At 29.6% G+C, this 17,706-nt stretch overlaps 3 protein-coding genes across 8 annotated transcripts in view; 2 read left to right on the top strand and 1 right to left on the bottom strand.

Moving 5' to 3' along the window:
- LOC107437086 (solute carrier organic anion transporter family member 4A1) overlaps positions 1-12,163 on the top strand; it is a 57,466-nt gene extending 45,303 nt beyond the window's left edge. For all 6 annotated transcript variants that reach the window (XM_071185442.1, XM_071185445.1, XM_071185443.1 and 3 more), the window contains 6 exons: positions 711-800; positions 3,186-3,381; positions 5,432-5,582; positions 7,039-7,232; positions 8,852-8,916; positions 9,933-12,163. In XM_071185442.1, the coding sequence (XP_071041543.1) occupies positions 711-800; positions 3,186-3,381; positions 5,432-5,582; positions 7,039-7,232; positions 8,852-8,916; positions 9,933-10,309 (1,073 nt within the window). In that variant the 3' untranslated portion in view covers positions 10,310-12,163. The remainder of the gene's footprint in view (positions 1-710; positions 801-3,185; positions 3,382-5,431; positions 5,583-7,038; positions 7,233-8,851; positions 8,917-9,932) is intronic.
- LOC139426460 (uncharacterized) overlaps positions 1-17,706 on the top strand; it is a 125,009-nt gene that overhangs the window by 78,996 nt on the left and 28,307 nt on the right. The window lies entirely within an intron of this gene.
- LOC107445751 (Myosin 10A) overlaps positions 14,098-17,706 on the bottom strand; it is a 281,182-nt gene continuing 277,573 nt past the window's right edge. Inside the window, exons 61-62 of the mRNA XM_071185451.1 lie at positions 16,336-16,470; positions 14,098-14,866 (exon numbers count right to left, since the gene is read on the bottom strand). Of these exons, the coding sequence (XP_071041552.1) occupies positions 14,750-14,866; positions 16,336-16,470 (252 nt within the window). The 3' untranslated portion in view covers positions 14,098-14,749. The remainder of the gene's footprint in view (positions 14,867-16,335; positions 16,471-17,706) is intronic.

Raw genomic sequence — 17,706 nt, 5'->3', positions numbered from 1 at the left:
AGAATTAATTTAAGCAATTTATAGTCCATCTAACATGAAGGCTTAAGTTGAGTTACTTACTATTAACTTAAACAGACTGTTTTTTAAACTTCTAAGCTAATATGTCATTTTCCTGGCATTCAAGATTTGGTGAATTTCTATTTTATTTTTTCTCTCGAGCAAATGTCAATAACTACACTGCTGTCTGAAAGATATTAATAAATGTAACTAAAAAAGTATACAAAAAAATTTTTTAGATTATTTTGAAGATTTTAAATTTGAAGAAATTTTTTGGTCCGAAATGTCATGTTTAAAAGGAATCGCCCATATATATTTGTATTTGATACAAGTGTATAATGCTTTTTACTAACAGAGATTAAATTCTGTTTTTTTCCCCTGGTATAAAATATACTCTAGTACACAGTGCCATGTATGCACTTTACGAAATATACTCTATTGCAAAATGTTGTTATGTATTTCAATATATATGTACTATATTCTACACTTTTGCATAAATTTTAAACATTTGAAAACAATGCTTTACAGATTTGTGTCTAATAAATATTAGCCCATGTATGGATTTACATTACAAACTCAGAATATCAGAAATTTTGCATTTTAATTGATGTTATCTAATGTTGCTTACGGAAGTCTTTACAAATATGTTTCTTTTTTCTTTTTATATATATTTTTTGTGCTCATTTATGTTTAATTTGAATATATCTGTTTAGGTATTTTACTTGCTGGTCTAGCAACATTCTTGCCTAAATTAATTGAATCACAATTCAGTTACCAAGCTAGTTTTGCTGCTTTTATTGTTGGTAAGTTAATAAAAAAAAAAATTTTGTCCAAATTATTTTCCACACCTTATAATTTGATTATGACTCTGTATGTACGTTATAGTTGTACCTTGATTGTTCATAGCTTTTTAGTCTGAATACTTCGATGAACTGAAGTGGATTCCAAAGGTCCCCTCCCCCCCACACACATTTGCTTTTCTTCTCTCTATTTCAATTATATGCTATCATAATGCAACACAGGGCCTTCAAAATAAAAATTGCTTTTTGTATTGTATGGCTACATAAAATTAAACAAATACAGATTTTATTAGTTTGAAGTTGATTGCTTTAGTTTTGCTAATTTTGGCCATAATTTGTAATTTTAGATATTCATGGTACATAGTGTTTTTAAAGAGTGCTTAAAGGTGCTTATTTTCGATTTTCGTTATTTAAAAGCCCTTAAAGGTGCTTTTTTCATTGGATGTTTTTAAAAAGTGCTTCATTTTCCCTTTTCAAAAATGATAATTTTTCATTACCATATTGATTTTCGCCATGTATTATGCAAAAGCGTGCTTCTTACATCGTTCAATTCAAAGTTTTTCTCAATTCATTTCGGCGTACCGTCGGTCCGTAGCGTGTGAAAGCTCCAATCATTTTACACGTTTGATGGAATACTTGCAAGTCTGCGTGTGCGTCGACTGAGCTGGGTTCTATGAGATTATTGCACTCTCATGTGCAACTCTGCTGCATTTTGAAAGATATTCTCAATTTCAGGCTTCATTTTCCACCTTCTGATATCGAACCGAAAAAAAAATTTCTATCATTTTATAATGGCTAATATAATCAAGAAAGAGAATCACAGCAGCAAATAGGTGCCTTTATGGATTAAGAAAGTTTTTAAGATCAAATGTAATCAAGAGAAAAACAAAGCTGTTATTATTTAAAGGCCTCATTAGGTCAGTTTTAACATATGCTTGTGAAACATGGAAATTGACTCGTGCAGATGAGGAAATGCTGAGCATATTTGAGAGGAAGATATTACGGTGCATTTTTGGAGGAATTAATAAAAACGGTCAGTGGTTAAGAAGATCAAATTTAGAACTTTATCGATCATATAATGAACCAGACATCATAAGATTCATTAAGGTCCAAAAGATAAAATGGGCAGGCCACTTAGTAAGAATGGAAGAAGACCGTATTGTGAAAAAGATTTTTGATGCCCGGCCGACAGGAACACGTAGAAGGGGCAGGCCAAATCTCAGATGGCTAGATACCCTGGAGAAAGATTTATCCATATTAAAAATAAAGAATTGGAAGCCCATTGCCAAAGGAAGGACAGCTTGGAAAAAACTACTGGAGAAGGCCAAGGCCCATCCTGGGCTGTCGAGCCAATGAGGAAGGAAGGAATATAATCAAGAAACGAGTTCTTTGTCAGAAACTAGTTATTTTATTATGATCATGTCAAGTCTTTGAAAATTATTTTGCATTTTATTAATGTATATAGTGCTTAAAAATATTTTTTGAGTGCTTAAAAAGTACTTAAAAGGTGCTTATTTTTTGTTGAAAAATTTGGCCACCCTGTTATTTTATCTCTCTCTGTAAATATAAGTTGATATATATGTGTGTGTATATATACTACCCATTAGTGTGGTTCAACTATTATAACGACTGCTACCTGAAGTCCAGTTTGCTGTTCCATAAAAACAATATTATTTTAACCCATAGAATGTTGAAACTGAACCATTCATTTCAATAAAGCAATATTAAACAATACTTTCATTTTATTGACTTAAAAAACTGTATATTAATCAGTTTCATAATTCTGTGTAAAATGTAGCATGTTTTTGCCAAATTGAATACAGTATTCATGAAATATAACTAAACATTTACACAAATTTTATCTAGTCACAATATGGTACCCTCACTTTATTTCTCTCATTCTTGTTTGGACCACGGGCCACTTTATCAAGCATAAACTGTAGAATATAAATTTGAATAACTTAAATTTTTAATTAGAAAATCTTTTTGAAATCATGAGCCATAATGTTTAGATTAGGAAGCAAGTAGCAAAAAACGGTTCAGAAATTTTTGTTTTATTTTGAATTTCATACTTTTTGTGTTCTAACATATTACTTTTTAGGTAACAAAGTTTTATTAAAATGTGCAACAACAAAAAAAGGAAGAAAAATGCATTATAGCATAAATGCAAGTGGTTTGATGCGGAAAGTTTGAGAACCTCTTATTTAAAGTGAAATTTTTCAAAGCAAATTAGCTTTGCAATCTTAATCTCCAACTTTTTATTTCATAATTTTATAAAACATAAAATCAATAACATAAAAATTAATAATGTTCATGCATATTTTTTAAGTTAGTAAACTGTAGTTAGACATAAAAGATATATTTTTTTACTGTCATTTATTACTTTAGGTTCGGTGACAATACCCGGTGCTGGAGGTGGAAATCTTCTTGGAGGTTACCTTGTTAAGAGATTTAAAATGAAGTGTGCCAGTATCATTAGGATGTGTATTGCATTTTGTCTGATCTGCTTAGCTTTCTCTTTCATATTTATTCTGCATTGCCCAGATTCCAAATTTGCTGGAGTAAATGTCAATATTTCAGATGAGTAAGTTGCATTTCTTAGTACATTAGATTGTGTTGTATTAAATTGTTTTTGTGTAATTTTATTCTTCTAAGAGAGCATTCAGTGTTTTCTCAAACTAAAAACTTTAATCTGCTGGGTTTCATGCTAACAAAAAATCATTTTTTTTTCTATCTTTGAGAACACATTGGAGAGAGAATAGTCTAATTTATCACAAGTTTGTCTTGTGTTTCATTATTCAGAGGGATTATCTGTACATTTTCAGTCACTAGAATAGATTACTGTAAAAAAACGAAAAATTACATTGACATAGGTGAATTGTAAAATCTGGTTCAGGCATTGTAAAATCTGGTTCAGGCATATTTTATTAGATCTTTATAATGCAAACCTTGAAATGCAAGGCTTTGTGCTTTATAGAATTTTGTGTTGTATCATTTCACACATTTATGAACTTACTTATTAATATCTATCAATCTTAAAATGGTTTTGAATAATTTTTACATACAAATGCTTAACTGAAAAATATTCTCTTAAGTATTTATTATTTAAAGAAAAAAGTTAACATTTTCTAGACCTCTAGAACTGGTAAAGGTAATAATAATAATAATAAATAAAATTTTTTTTAATTTTTTTGCCCTGTCTAGATTATTGAAAGTGTAACATCTTAGTAAATAGTTAAACAAATAATGTTAATAGTTCTGGCTTAGTTCCAGAAATTTCTTAATTGTTATTTTCATTGTTTACACAAATAATAATAATGTTGTTTATAGGGCATAGAGTTTTATAGAGTTGTATTGTATAGATACTGTTTAACTGAACCTAAAATACATTTTTTATGTTCGCAGATTTTGACAAAAATTAAACTTTGTTTACTATTTAGATTGATAAAGTATAAATATACTGCATAAAAATTTTATCGCAATTTTTTGTATATATTTTGAAAATTTGTGTCAAAATTTTGAACAGAAATATGTTTCAATTTCCCTCCTTATATGTAACATCGAAAAGATAATTTTCTGCCATAGATTTATTTCTTTAAGTCTACTTTTTCAAAAAAATTAATTAGTAATTTAGTTGATGAACTTCTGAAAATTGCTTCACAATAATTAAATTTCCAAAATTTTTTTTGGAAAAGATAAATAACTTTTTTTGAGGGGGGAATGAGTTGCTTTTGAATTTTCGGTACTATTCTATCTCTAAAGCATAAACTGTTCAAAAAGAAAATTCCTGCTGAACAACTTTATATCTAGAGCTAAACTGTATATGCATTTACTTCCCTGTTAACTGTTACTTCCCTGCAGATTAGTTTATGTTCATGCACTGATAGAATTTTTTATGCGGTAATAATCAATGTGAATAATTTTTGTTTCAATTATATATTTAATTTAATATTTAATTAATTCCTTTCTATTTTATGAGGAGACAGCTGAGGGCTCTATCCCCTGAGTCACCAGGACTCTTTACATAATTGAAAGGTAATTTTCCATTGCGTAAAGAGCCGTGGGTTCTCAGGGGATAAAGTGATGGCTGGTTGATATGAATTCTGCACCTCGCTTGCATTGACCACAGTGATAACGAAAAATATCCTCAGTGGTAGACAGATCATGGGTTAGAGTCCCCTTGCCGTCAGGCTAACCATGGGAGGTTTTCCTCTCCATGTAACGCAAATGCGAGTTAGTTCCATCAAAAAGTCCTCCATGAAGGCTAGTTTGTCATAATGCTTGATGCAGAAGTTCTCTTGTCTTCTAGGTTGGGTTCAAAATTGCAAAGGCTACGGAATTGAATATTGGTAGTCGTAAACCCAACAAAATTGGATCAGATGTTCAAAGATGGTTTTAAAATATAATATATTGCACTAAGTTTTGCATAATTTTAAATTGATTTCAATTTAACTGGTTATTTTTGATGGTACTCGCAGATTATTTGTCGATATCATAATTCTCATTGCAGAACGTAAGATATAATTCTGTTTTTAGATGCTCTATGATCTTGTTTCTGATTTTGAATATTCAATTTCAACCATTAATTGTACTTATATATTACATATTTTTGAAATAAATTATTTATTTTACAGAACCATGGGATCAAAATTTTTGTCTGATTGCAATTCTGACTGTACTTGTTCGGATCATAACTATGATCCAATTTGTGGTGCAGATAACACAATTTACTTTTCTCCTTGTTTTGCTGGCTGTCAAACGGTTTATCAAGAAAATGAAAGAAAGGTAATTTTTCTTTAAGTGCTTGCCCATTTTTCTTTATTAAGTTACGACTGGACTTTTAGATTCAAGATTTAATAATTATTCAGAATTTTTTCACTATAATTTGGTATTATATTTTTGACTCACATACCTTAGTGGACTATTATAGCTTTTTGACTATCGGGGCTTTGCTCATATTGCTAGTCAAGAGCTGAGGTTGTCAATTTGATCCTGACATAACGACTTGAGAATCAGCCTGAATTTCCATCAAGTGATTGAGTGACTCAGGGATGTGATTCTTCTGCGGATCCGCTGATTTCCACTTTTTTCAGATTTTTCCATATCTTCCGCTCTTTTTTCATAAATTTCGGCGCGGAAAAAAATTTTCTGCAGTAAATGACATTTTGTTGAAAAAATTTTTTCTTCCGCGGAGCGAAAGTATTGAAGCCCCCAATAAACCTTTCTTCACATGTCAATCTGCTGGCTGGGGTAAAAGTGGTTGACCTTGGTAAAACAATGCCTTCTCCTACTCCACTACTCTCTTATCTTTTCAGGGATGAAAGACTTTTTTAAAATTTCCGACCATGTTCCAAAAACTTTTGGGGAGTCGAACGAACGATATAGTCGGACTTGCGACGAACTCCCCCCCCCCCCGCNACCCCCCCCCCCCCCCTGCAGTGGCCTCCTGAGAAAATGATCTTCAGAAGAAAATGGGTAGAATTTCGGCATGTACGCAGTTGCCTTGACAACCCCGACTTCCGCTATAGTTTGGAAGGAAAAAAAATTATGTCTTAAGCAGTTTCGTTTCGGCCGCTGATATTTGATTTCTTTTGATTGGCTGATTTACAGAATTTTAAATGTTAGGAACTGGGCCAGAATCTGCTAAAATTGCGATTCTTGTTTAGATGATTTTTATATAAATCATCGATTTTCGTATTTTACTGATTTATAAGTTACTTGTTGAGATTCGTTTTTACTATATGTAAATAAAAATATATGTAAAAATAACTTTTAGCAAGGCTTTTTTTCTTGTTTTTTTAATCTTTGTTAAGGTCTCTTTTTTTAATTCTTTTTTTGTCTTTTTTTTAATGTTATATATAAGCTGAACATATTTAGAAATACTATAAATTTTGATGAAATAAATGTAAAATTGTCTTCATGTCGCATTCCTTTATGAGGGACATTTCATAAAGAATTTTCCTAACATAAAAGTTACTCAATATATTATTCAATCGAGTTTGAAATTTGAAATGTAGTGTTTACAATCAAGTTTAGCATGAATAGTTCGCTTTCTATTTTGTTACTTTTCAGAATGAGGAAACATCCTAATCAAAATTAATGTACTATTCGTACATTTTAAATATTTGTTAATAAAAAAAAGTTTATTTCTTTTGTAGTTAGTGTGTAAGTTTAAGATGTTTTTTTTCTTTTTGTTAAAATTTTAAATTGTTTCTACATTATCTGCTCATTCTAATTTTAGGCCTATGGATCTTGTTCGTGCATTGAACATGGAGGGATGAATATGACATTTCGTGGAACAGAATATGTTGTCCAAGCAACTCGGGAGAAATGTGATAATAACTGTACTCATGGTCCATTATTTCTGGGTGTTATATTTCTTTGTATGTTCTTCACATTTTTGGTCAGCATGCCTTCTTTGTCAGCCACTTTACGGTGAGAAAGTTTTCTGATTTAAATTTAAATACTTTGAATTATTCAAGTTAAGTTTTTTTTTCAAAAAGTTTTTAAACTCAGAAATGATTGATTGTGCTCTGGAAAAAATCTGTATTTCCGGATTTTTCGCTAACCGCGATCCAGAAGTTTCAAGAAATCCTCAATTACTTTTATGCATTAAAATTCTTATATATTTTATTTAAAAGTATTAGAGCTAAAATTTATACTTGGCATCTCTTTTATATGGAAATATTTTTTTCTTCTGGTAGAATAATAAATGTGATTAGAGATAAAAGTAAACTTATACCTATTTATTCATTTAAATTATGCTGCATATAATTTATTTAGAATTTCATGTTTTAAAAAAGGTCAATGATTTAAATTTATTAGATTATTAATTTTTTGAAATGCGTCATTAGTGATTTTACTCGATACATTTTCAGGGTTTTTGAGTTGGGCTCACAATCACTCCTTTAAACTTTTCAGACATATTCAAGCACCCTGCCTGACAAGGTGACAAAAAACTGGTCTTTTTTGCCCCTTAATTAATCTGGCCGAATTTCGATAAGAAAAACTTCCTCTGTAGCTTTTCTTTTTATCTAATTTCTTATTATTTACATTTAACATACATGCTTTTAAATTTACTTTATTTTAAAGACTGTTAAAAAAAAACGTTGGAAAATAAATATATAAAATATTTTATTTAGAACTAAGCATTACATGTTAAATATTGCAAAAGAAAATAAATAAATAATAGTTTTTAAAGGACATTGTTGATTTTCAGAATATTTCTATTTTAAAAAGAAAAAAAAAACTTCTATTTACTGCTATTTAAACTATTTACTACTACTAAATATTTGATAAGTAAAATGAATGTGTTTAAAAATTTTACCGGGATTAAATATGCAAATACTTTAGACCTTAAAAAAAATTATCCTTAGTTTTTTTTAAAATAAAATATTAGTATTTTTTTAATAGATGTTAAACTTCTTTATTATTGAAGGAGGAATGGGATATAAAACAAATTAAGTCGAAAAACTAGTAAAAATGCATAATTTTAATGAGTATAAAGAATTGTATTGCATCTCCAAGTCATCCCAGCTGTGCTTTAAATTGATAATTAATGTTCACAATTAACCAAAAATTGTGCCAAATGTTCTGCAAATCATTAATTCTCTATAAAACTGTATTATATTTTTTTTTCAAAAACAGTAAAGTTGGTAATTTTTGTTAACTTGATATTATTTATATGTTTATGCTGCAACAAAAAAGTAATTTTTTAATATTACCAGTACTTTGGTTACTTTTGAGGACTTTCAGCATGATTTACTTTTTTTGCAGAATCATGCTGATAAAAGGAAGTGAAATCAACTTGCATTTGTCTTTAATAATTAAGTAAAACTAATAGCTTAATGCAGTAATATTAAAATTATTTATTATTATGAACTAAATGAATGCTTTGTTATAAGTATATACTTTATTAATCATAAAACTTTGTAAAATATATAAATATAACATGTAAGTACTAGTTTAATCTTCTCGTGACCTGCGAATTGTTAGTTTTAAATTCAGTTAGTAATATTTGTGTCACAAATATATATATTTTTTCTATGTTGTAGATGTGTTGCTGAGTCGCAAAAATCATTTGGCTTGGGTATACAGTGGATGGCTGTTCGACTTCTTGGTATGTTTCATTTTTGCTGTAATTTTGTTAGTTTTAATGAAATACATTGCATGTAAAGTATCATCAGTTGCCACTTCCTTTTCAATTTTTTCTGTCTCTCAAGTTCAAATTTTGTACAAATCTTTTCATAGGCTTCTTAGAGTAGTTATGTTTTCTAAAAATTATGTTCTAAAACCCCTTTTAAAATTTTGTATTCCTGAAAATTGATATATTTATGAGAAACCTACAAAGTAATGCCTAATTTACTTCTGAAGCACCTTAACACATGTCGGTATGCATAAAGAAAATTCCGCATTTCATAGTCTCACCTGTTGCTAATTAATGAAATTTGTTTATTGCAGTTAATAATTAATTAGCAAAAAATGCTGGCATTTGGCAAGTGATGGTGCGAGTAACACTGAGCAGATATGTGTGAATACTGACAATGAGTCGCTAGAATTTGTTTTTATATTTTTAAATTGTAATCTTGGAGCTGCGGTGGCCCAGGGGATATTGTTCACCTTCCAATGAGGTAAACCAGGTTCGAATCCCAGCAGTGACTTGTTGATGCAATCTCTAGTTCTTGCTCGTACCGACCACAGTGCTGATGTAAAATATCCTTGGTGATAACAGATCATGGGTCAGAATCCCTTTGCAGTTGTACTAACCGTAGGAGGGTTTTGTAATTTCCCTCTCCAAATGTGGGTTAGTTCCATCAAAAAGTCTTCCTTGAAGGCTAGTTTATCCCAATGCTTGTTCCAGAAGCTCACTTGTCTTTTGGGTTGGATTCAAAATTACAAGGCTACAGAGGTTAGGCATCAATATTCATAAACTCAGAATTGGGTGGGCTGTTCAACGCTGGTTATTAAATAAAATAAAATTGTAATCCTAACTTTGCAAAACTGACTCTAAAGTTTCTTTGATAAATATTATCCCCAGGTTATATTTAGTTATTCCTGTTTAATATATCATTTTTATGAGCATGTCCCTTATTTATAAAATTTCAACACGTGTCAAAGTGTCTTAAATATTTATAGGTACAATCCCTGCTCCCATATTTTTTGGATGGTTAATCGACAAAAGCTGTATTCTGTGGCAGGACTCCTGCGATAATGACAAAGGCTCTTGCTTGTTCTACAATAATGAAAAAATGAGCTCCAACATCCTGAGTATTGTTTGCCTGGTGAAAATTCTTTCTTGCATCTTATTTTCGATGGCATGGTACACTTACCGTCCACCAGACACTTCAAGAACTGTAGCCAGCGATTCTGCCTGCGAACCCAACTCACCCCAACAGTCTCAGTCCATTTCGAAGAACATTGCTAACGAAGAGCAGTGCGTTGGAATCAGGTTTGCTCCTTATCAAAATGAGGCTTTTACTTCATGTGATGCACATACCAGTAGTGTACTCTGAGATACTTAGAACACAAAGTATTGTGTTAGCCAAATTATAATTTTATTTGTTTATCGAATTTTATGTAATGTCTCGTTAGGCTCACCATTCCTCTTATTATTTAAAGATAGCAAGTTTGACTATGATCCCAATTTTTTAGAATCCTCTCAGTCCATATTGAAGAACTTAGCTGATTAAGAACAGTGTATTGATAGAGTTTGACCCTTATCGGAATACGGCTTTTACTTTCTGTGATTCATATATCAGAGGTGTACTTTGAGGGTCTTATTAATTTTGATTAACTCCCGCCAAATTATAAGTTTATTGCATTTCATGTAATTGTCTTGTTAGGCTTGTAGTCTGTCTTATTCTTTAAAGATTACAAAGTTTCTTTTCACTTCATATATGAGATTGCAAACAGGAGTAACTTTGTTTTTAGTGAGCTTTTATCTTTTTACTGTGCATTTCACTTTTTTTGTAGCTAGTTAAATGCACGTTTTTAATTTTTGTAGCACTGTGTAAACTTTTTGTGACTGCATTTATTTTTCCTTTTATTCTTCATTTTTTTAAAAGACAAACCGTCCACAAAATATTTATTTTAACTGCCTGATGAGTTCAAGTAGAATTTAAATTTGAAAATGTCTTAAAATTGTTGCATAAATCTTTGTGATACAACTAGAAAAGTTAATAAAGATTTTTAAAAAAAACATAAAATTTGTAAAAAGTGCACTTAATTAGAGATGGACTTTTGATATTTAAATAATATAAAGAAAATTATTTCAATGTTCTTAAAAGCGTTAAGAATTTATTAAAAAGTGTTAAATATATTCCAAGTTTTTGTGTGTCCAAAAATTTTTTTTAAAATATCTCTTGAAAGGGAAGAAAAATAATTATAACCATAAGGTATCAAATATATTAGAATTTTTGCGAATTGATATTTCTATTGAGCTTACGATTTTCAATTTTGTGTTGCTGATGATTTTCTTATAAGTTTCAAAATGTATTAAGAACTTTTTTTTTCCAGTTTATTTAATGTGAATAATGTACAAACATTGCCTGGGTGATAGGACAAAATACGACCATTTCTATTGGTCAAAATAATAAGGCTACTTTTATTTATTTGTAAATATTATTGATGTGATACAAAGTGAAATATATTTGAGAGAATTTAAATCCATACTTTCTATAGAGATACTCTTATATTTTCTATGTAGTTTGAATGTATTTTTGTATCAAAGGTAAAAGGCCCTATATCTATTTTGTAACTAAAATTAAGGTTTTACCATTTCATTTTTCAGAGGTATAAACTATTGTAAGAGTCTGTTGTAAAAATCACTATATCGCAATCAAAAGCATAAAAGAATAATTCTACGGGTGTTCCTGCAAAAATTTAATATTTGTGACAGTGCCTTTTACCTTTAATATGCAGATGTATTATTTGCATGAATAAGAGCACATACTGCATTTGATTTGTAATTTTAATTTATTTTTCTCATCACATTATTAGGTGTTCACTTGTATTTTTTTCATTTGATTTTAACTAGTTGTTACTCAAATGTAATTTTATCTGAATTGTAGATTTTATGACGTTTGTTTTAAATAGTCTATTTCACTAAATAGAAAATCTTCAAGAGTCTGAACGTCACTAATTATAATTGTATATATATAATATGACATGGATGAACTTTTTAAGCATATACTTGGTGAAATTTTATTGCTCTAAATGTTAAGCTATTTAAAGTTGTCATTGTTATATTACCAAGTTCAAGTAAATTAGAAACATAATTATGAATTAGATACATATGTCATTAGATACATATTATGAATTATAGTATTTTTGTGCCACCCTATATAATAAAATGTTCATTTTTTAAATTTGATTTCTAATTATTTAAAATAGATCTTAAGAAATATAATACAATACCCTTACAAGACTAATTTTGATTGTTCTAAAGCAACTCAAGTCTCCAGGAAATATTTTAGTCATATTTAATTAAACAATATTTATTTTGGTAAATGACATTTTTGTGTCAGTTTCCAATTGTATATGGCAGCTAAAATCCACTTCTGGCGTCTTGGAATCAAATCATATCACAAAGTTGGAATGATTTAATAGAACATTGCTCACTATCATGATTTTTTTCTCTTTCATATATCCGAACCACATTGCAGAAATTTTTGCTTCTATTTGATATGAGTTATACGTCAACTCCAGATTTGAGACATCTATTCTTTCTGCTTTTAGGCGGAATTTCGCTTTTTCGAGTTCTTTCCCCTCCCAAAAAGACTCCCTTTTCTTCTATGTAAACATGATTTAAAATTAGTCATCGCTTTACATATTCTCACTTTTTTAAAAAAAATTCGGCATTGCGATTTGAATTCACGTTATTTAATAGTACACATTGCAATATTTATTCACGCAGTTTAAAAATCGCACACTGATATTTATATTCTCACAATTTAAATATAAAATCGCACCTCTTTATATTTTATTAAAACGTTGGTAATATTCTGCGGATATATTCTTCCACGAATACCTGATATTTTTATAATGTTTAAAAAAAAAGTGTTATCTGCATAACATTCACCAAACTCATCCCCTGGATACAGTAATTAGAATTTATAAGGAAAATTATACAAGTCTAAAGAATCTATGCCTTTAATATATCTGCTAAACATAAATTTGCCCGTCCTAAGAAATTTGATTATAAAAAATTCTGGTGAAAGAGGACATAATCCATATATTTAGCTGTTATCTATAATTTTGAATAAGTAATATAAAAGAAAATCTANGCCACCCTATATAATAAAATGTTCATTTTTTAAATTTGATTTCTAATTATTTAAAATAGTCTTGTTAGGATATTGTATTTATCTTTCTTAAGATCTAATTTTGATAGTTCTAAAACAACTCAAGTCTGCTAAAGTACTCAGTAGATGAAGATAATCTCATTTCTCCAGGAAATATTTCAGTCAGCAAAATAAATATTGTTTAGTTAAATATAAGTTTTTAAATTTAGTTGATTTCAGTGGATGAAGGCACTTAAATGACATTTTTGTGTCAGTTTCCAACTGTATATGGCAGCTAAAATCCACTTCTGGCATCATTGGGGAATTTGTTGGAATGAGTATTTGAAAGCATCTTGGAATCAAACCATAGCACAAAGTTGGAATGATTTTATAGAACATTGCTCACTATCTATGATTTTTTTTCCTTCTATTTGATATGAGTTATACGTCACTCCAGATTTGAGACATCTATTCATTCACGGGAGTTCTTTCCACTCCCAAAAAGACTCCCTTTTCTTCTATGTAAACATGATTTAAAATTAGTCATCGCTATACATATTCTCACATTTTTAAAAAAAAAAAATTCGGCATTGCTATTTGAATTCACGTTATTTAATAGTACACGTGACAATATTTATTCACACAGTTTAAAAATGATCTGTTCTCATGCTATTTAAAAATCACACACTGAAATTTATATTCTCACAATTTAAATATAAAATCGCACCTCTTTATATTTTATTAAAACGTTGGTAATATTCTGCGGATATATTCTACCACGAATACCTGGTATTTTTATAATGTTTAAAAAAAAATGTGTTATCTGCATAACATTTTCAGCTTTTTCACCGAACTCATCCCTGGATACAGTAATTGGAGTTTATAAGGAAAATTATAAGAATCTATGCCTTTAATATATCTGCTAAACATAATTGATTATAAAAAATTCTGGTGTAATAGGACATAATCCATATAGTTAGCTGTTACCTATAATTTTCAATAAGTAATATAACGCAAAATCATAGGAAATAAAATATTTATTATTGACAGTCGAAGATAAAACTTAATGAAATAAGAACACATTTTAGAACTTAGACAAAAAAAAATCTTGTCAATTTTTCTCTCAGAAAAATATTTATAAATATACATTACATAAAAAAGAGAGCTGCATGGAAGAAAAATGTAGAGGTAAAAGCAAATGACAATGCATAAATCTTAATATACATGATTTTAAATACCTATGTTTAGACAAAGAAGTTATTAAATCACCATTTGAAAATTAATGTTTCTTTTAACTAATTAATAATTTTCTCACTTTTCATCACACTATTGTTCCATTTGGCACTTGGGAACCAAACTGTCCAATTTATTCTTCATCAAAAATAAATTCTCGATTTAGGAATGTTAGACTTTTTAAAAATAGTCTCACTTGATCAAATCAACGTTCCTTTTTCAAGAAAAATTTCTTAGAGAGAGATTCATTTCTACTTTGTATCTTTAACACACCAATCCAAAAGTTCAAACAAATGTTTGTTCGTGCACTTGAACACTTTTGATTTTTGTCTTTACAGTTCGTTCAGAATATCTGACTTGCTACTTTGATTGGTTATCTTGTACAATATATTGTCATTTTTATGAGTGTAAAAGCACTGCTTTCTTTTTTAAATAGTGTCACTTGTCTACGTGACGTGATAAGGTTAAATCATGCGGGGCGTCTCCGTTTGTAACACCTCTATGCTTTTGTTCTATGTTAATGTACTGACGAATCAGCCTTGATACTTCATGAGCCTGAAAGAAAAAAATTACAATACATAATATAATACTACGACCTTGGAACAAACTTGGAGGGACAGATTAAATTTAGGTAGGGTATTTTTTTCATAGAAATGGCGCATAGTTAAGTGTAGTTTTTTGAGTTCCTGCTTTAAGGAAAAATATGTTGATTTACAAAATTAACTCTAAGTACTTCAATGCAGTAATACTTCACAATAAATATTCAAAATTACAATCACCAATGGTGATGCAGGGTTTTTCACTGTGCATAATTCACGGTCCAAATGGCATTTTTTGATGCATGGGACTGCAACTCAGCACTGCATTGCCAGCCAATCACAGCTGCAGTTTATATTTCTGTAAGTGTTTGAACATTTGAAGCACTTCCCGGCAATTCTTTAGGTTTACGCGTTTTTCCTCTTCTGTTATTATTTTTTTTTTGCATTCATGCCTTAGCACATCATTTTAGAATCTACATACCTATACAAAAAGTACAACTTTTCTATATAATAAACTATCCCTTCAAGTTTGTCCGAAGATTGTGGAATCATTCTATATATAAAAATCTTAGAGGACTGTAATGATAAGTCACATTCTTAACTCGATCAGAAAGCGTTTTAGATGAAAAACACCATTATTTGCATGTTGGCAATAAAATTCCAGAAACAGTTTAAAGTTTCTGGAATTTACGTTGGAAAAAATTATTTCCTCAAGCCAGTCATTTAATTCTATGTTTCTCTTCAACATTTTTTTTAACTTAAGTATTTTAAAACATCCATTTAAAAAATTGTTTTTTTTTTGTAAAGGTTTGCAACTTGGGGAACGTCAATTTAAAAAAAAAAAAATTTATGAACATCCTTAAGATACAGCCAAATTACTCAAATTCTACCTCGAGGAAGTGTTTTGTATCTTAGTGTTGGAGTTTATAATACAATAAACATAAAAAGACCATTTTTTTTATAAATTTAAAATCAAAAAAATACCACAGTTAAAAAGTCATAAGGTTTAAGATAAAATTCCATTTTTGACACTAATAAGCCGATACCAAAACACGACTAGTTACAGCAGAATCTATGAATAAAAATTCAGCACAACTTAAACACCACACGCAGAATACATATTTGATGTTTGTGCCATTAAACTATCATTAACATAGTTCATGGATATTTATGTTTTCGATCTATTTCGGTTTTCATCAAAATAATTTTTTTTTACAAACTAAAAAAGTTTCATAATTTTGAATGTAATTTTTGCCTCAAGACTATATAAAATTCCAAATTTAAGGCTCAACTAAGAGTTCAGATTTTAGTTTTTGCATTAAAAAAGAAAAGCTAACAAATTATACAATGATTTAGAATTGAGAATCATAAGACCTGCGTGTTACATTACATTAATATCTTTTTCATAAAAACTTATATACAGTTAATGTTTAGAGTGTACAGGGATAAAAGGTTGTCGATGCATTTAATTTTTACTTCACTTACCTGGTCAGTCTGGATTCGTGTTATTTTCTGTACCATCAGGTTACCACACTTCATGTCTAAGAACAAAGTGCCATCTTCCGCCCTTACTTTTCTTGTTGAAATGACTTCTGAAAAGGGATATTTCCACACGGTTTCCTGCAATATGAAGAGTACAATATTATTCAAAAGAAGAGAACCTCTAACAATTCCGTTTAATATTGCCACCTTAAATATATTGAATTTGCTTTCTTTACATGTTCATGCCGCCATAAGAATTTTTAAACAAATATAAACTTATTTAATGCATGGCACCCCATAGCTGGCAATACAATATGTTACACAATCACTGCTCTTAATATATATTTTTAGAATTGCGTATTTGAAAATTTTTACTTGTGTAAAGAACACTATATAAATAGTGATAGCCAACCTGCGGTAGGGATGCCACGCAAAGACTTTAAAAATTAAAATATGTGTAAAATGATGCAGTCGGACCGAGCAGGAAAACAGACACAGGATTTTAATGAAAGCAAAATTAGTTTATTTGATCATTCTCAAATGGATGACGAGCGAAAAGTGAAGTTAACTCCATCGACGATCAGTCTTTCTGGTAGGGAAAATCTTGCAAAAAAAAGTCCGAAAATGTCTCTATTTAGGAAAAAGAGGGAAATCTTAGAAATTACTATTGGTTTATGAAATAGGTTGAGTGATTCCCGCGAAGATTAAAGGGAAAAATGTCTTCTCTTATAATTATGCCTACTTGAGCCAAAAATAGATTTAGGAACAGGATGTGGCTTTTTAAAAGTATGAGTAAGTGTTTCGATTTGAATAATTAATTAGGATGAAGTTTTATAGCAGAGATAATGACATAAAAAGATCCGGGTTACTGTTTCCGGTGTATTTTAAAGCTATTTGGCACACAACGTGATCATCGTGTTTTGAGATTCTTGCATACGTGGTATTTGATTAATTATTACTTTTTTTTTACAATGCTAACAATACTTGTGTTTACAATGCTAAAGGTGCTAACACTAACGCGAGATGGTGCACAGCTTGCAACAAGAACAAACAGTAATAAAGAAATGGAAAGAGGCCAAATCAGGACTGCCAAACAAGCGAGTTATTCAAAATCTATCAACCATGTCACCTTTTTTAACAATATATCTATAAATAACTAAAACAAATTTTCACTTCAAACTCACCAAAATTACTTAATAACATTAATATCTCATGAAATACGGCAAATTTGAGCTCAGAAATTATCTAACTTATTTCTTTTATTGAAAACAAAATTATCCGTTTGAAAATATCTCCTGGCAGAATAAGCAGTAGCAAACTTTCTAACCGGAACTAGAGCAGGTACTGAGCTCTAGATTGTTATTGTTTACATTG

This window comes from Parasteatoda tepidariorum, chromosome 9 (assembly GCF_043381705.1).
Source record: "Parasteatoda tepidariorum isolate YZ-2023 chromosome 9, CAS_Ptep_4.0, whole genome shotgun sequence".
NCBI lineage: Eukaryota > Metazoa > Arthropoda > Arachnida > Araneae > Theridiidae > Parasteatoda > Parasteatoda tepidariorum.
Note: the sequence above shows the minus strand (reverse complement) of the source record. Positions and strands in the feature narration are given on the sequence as shown.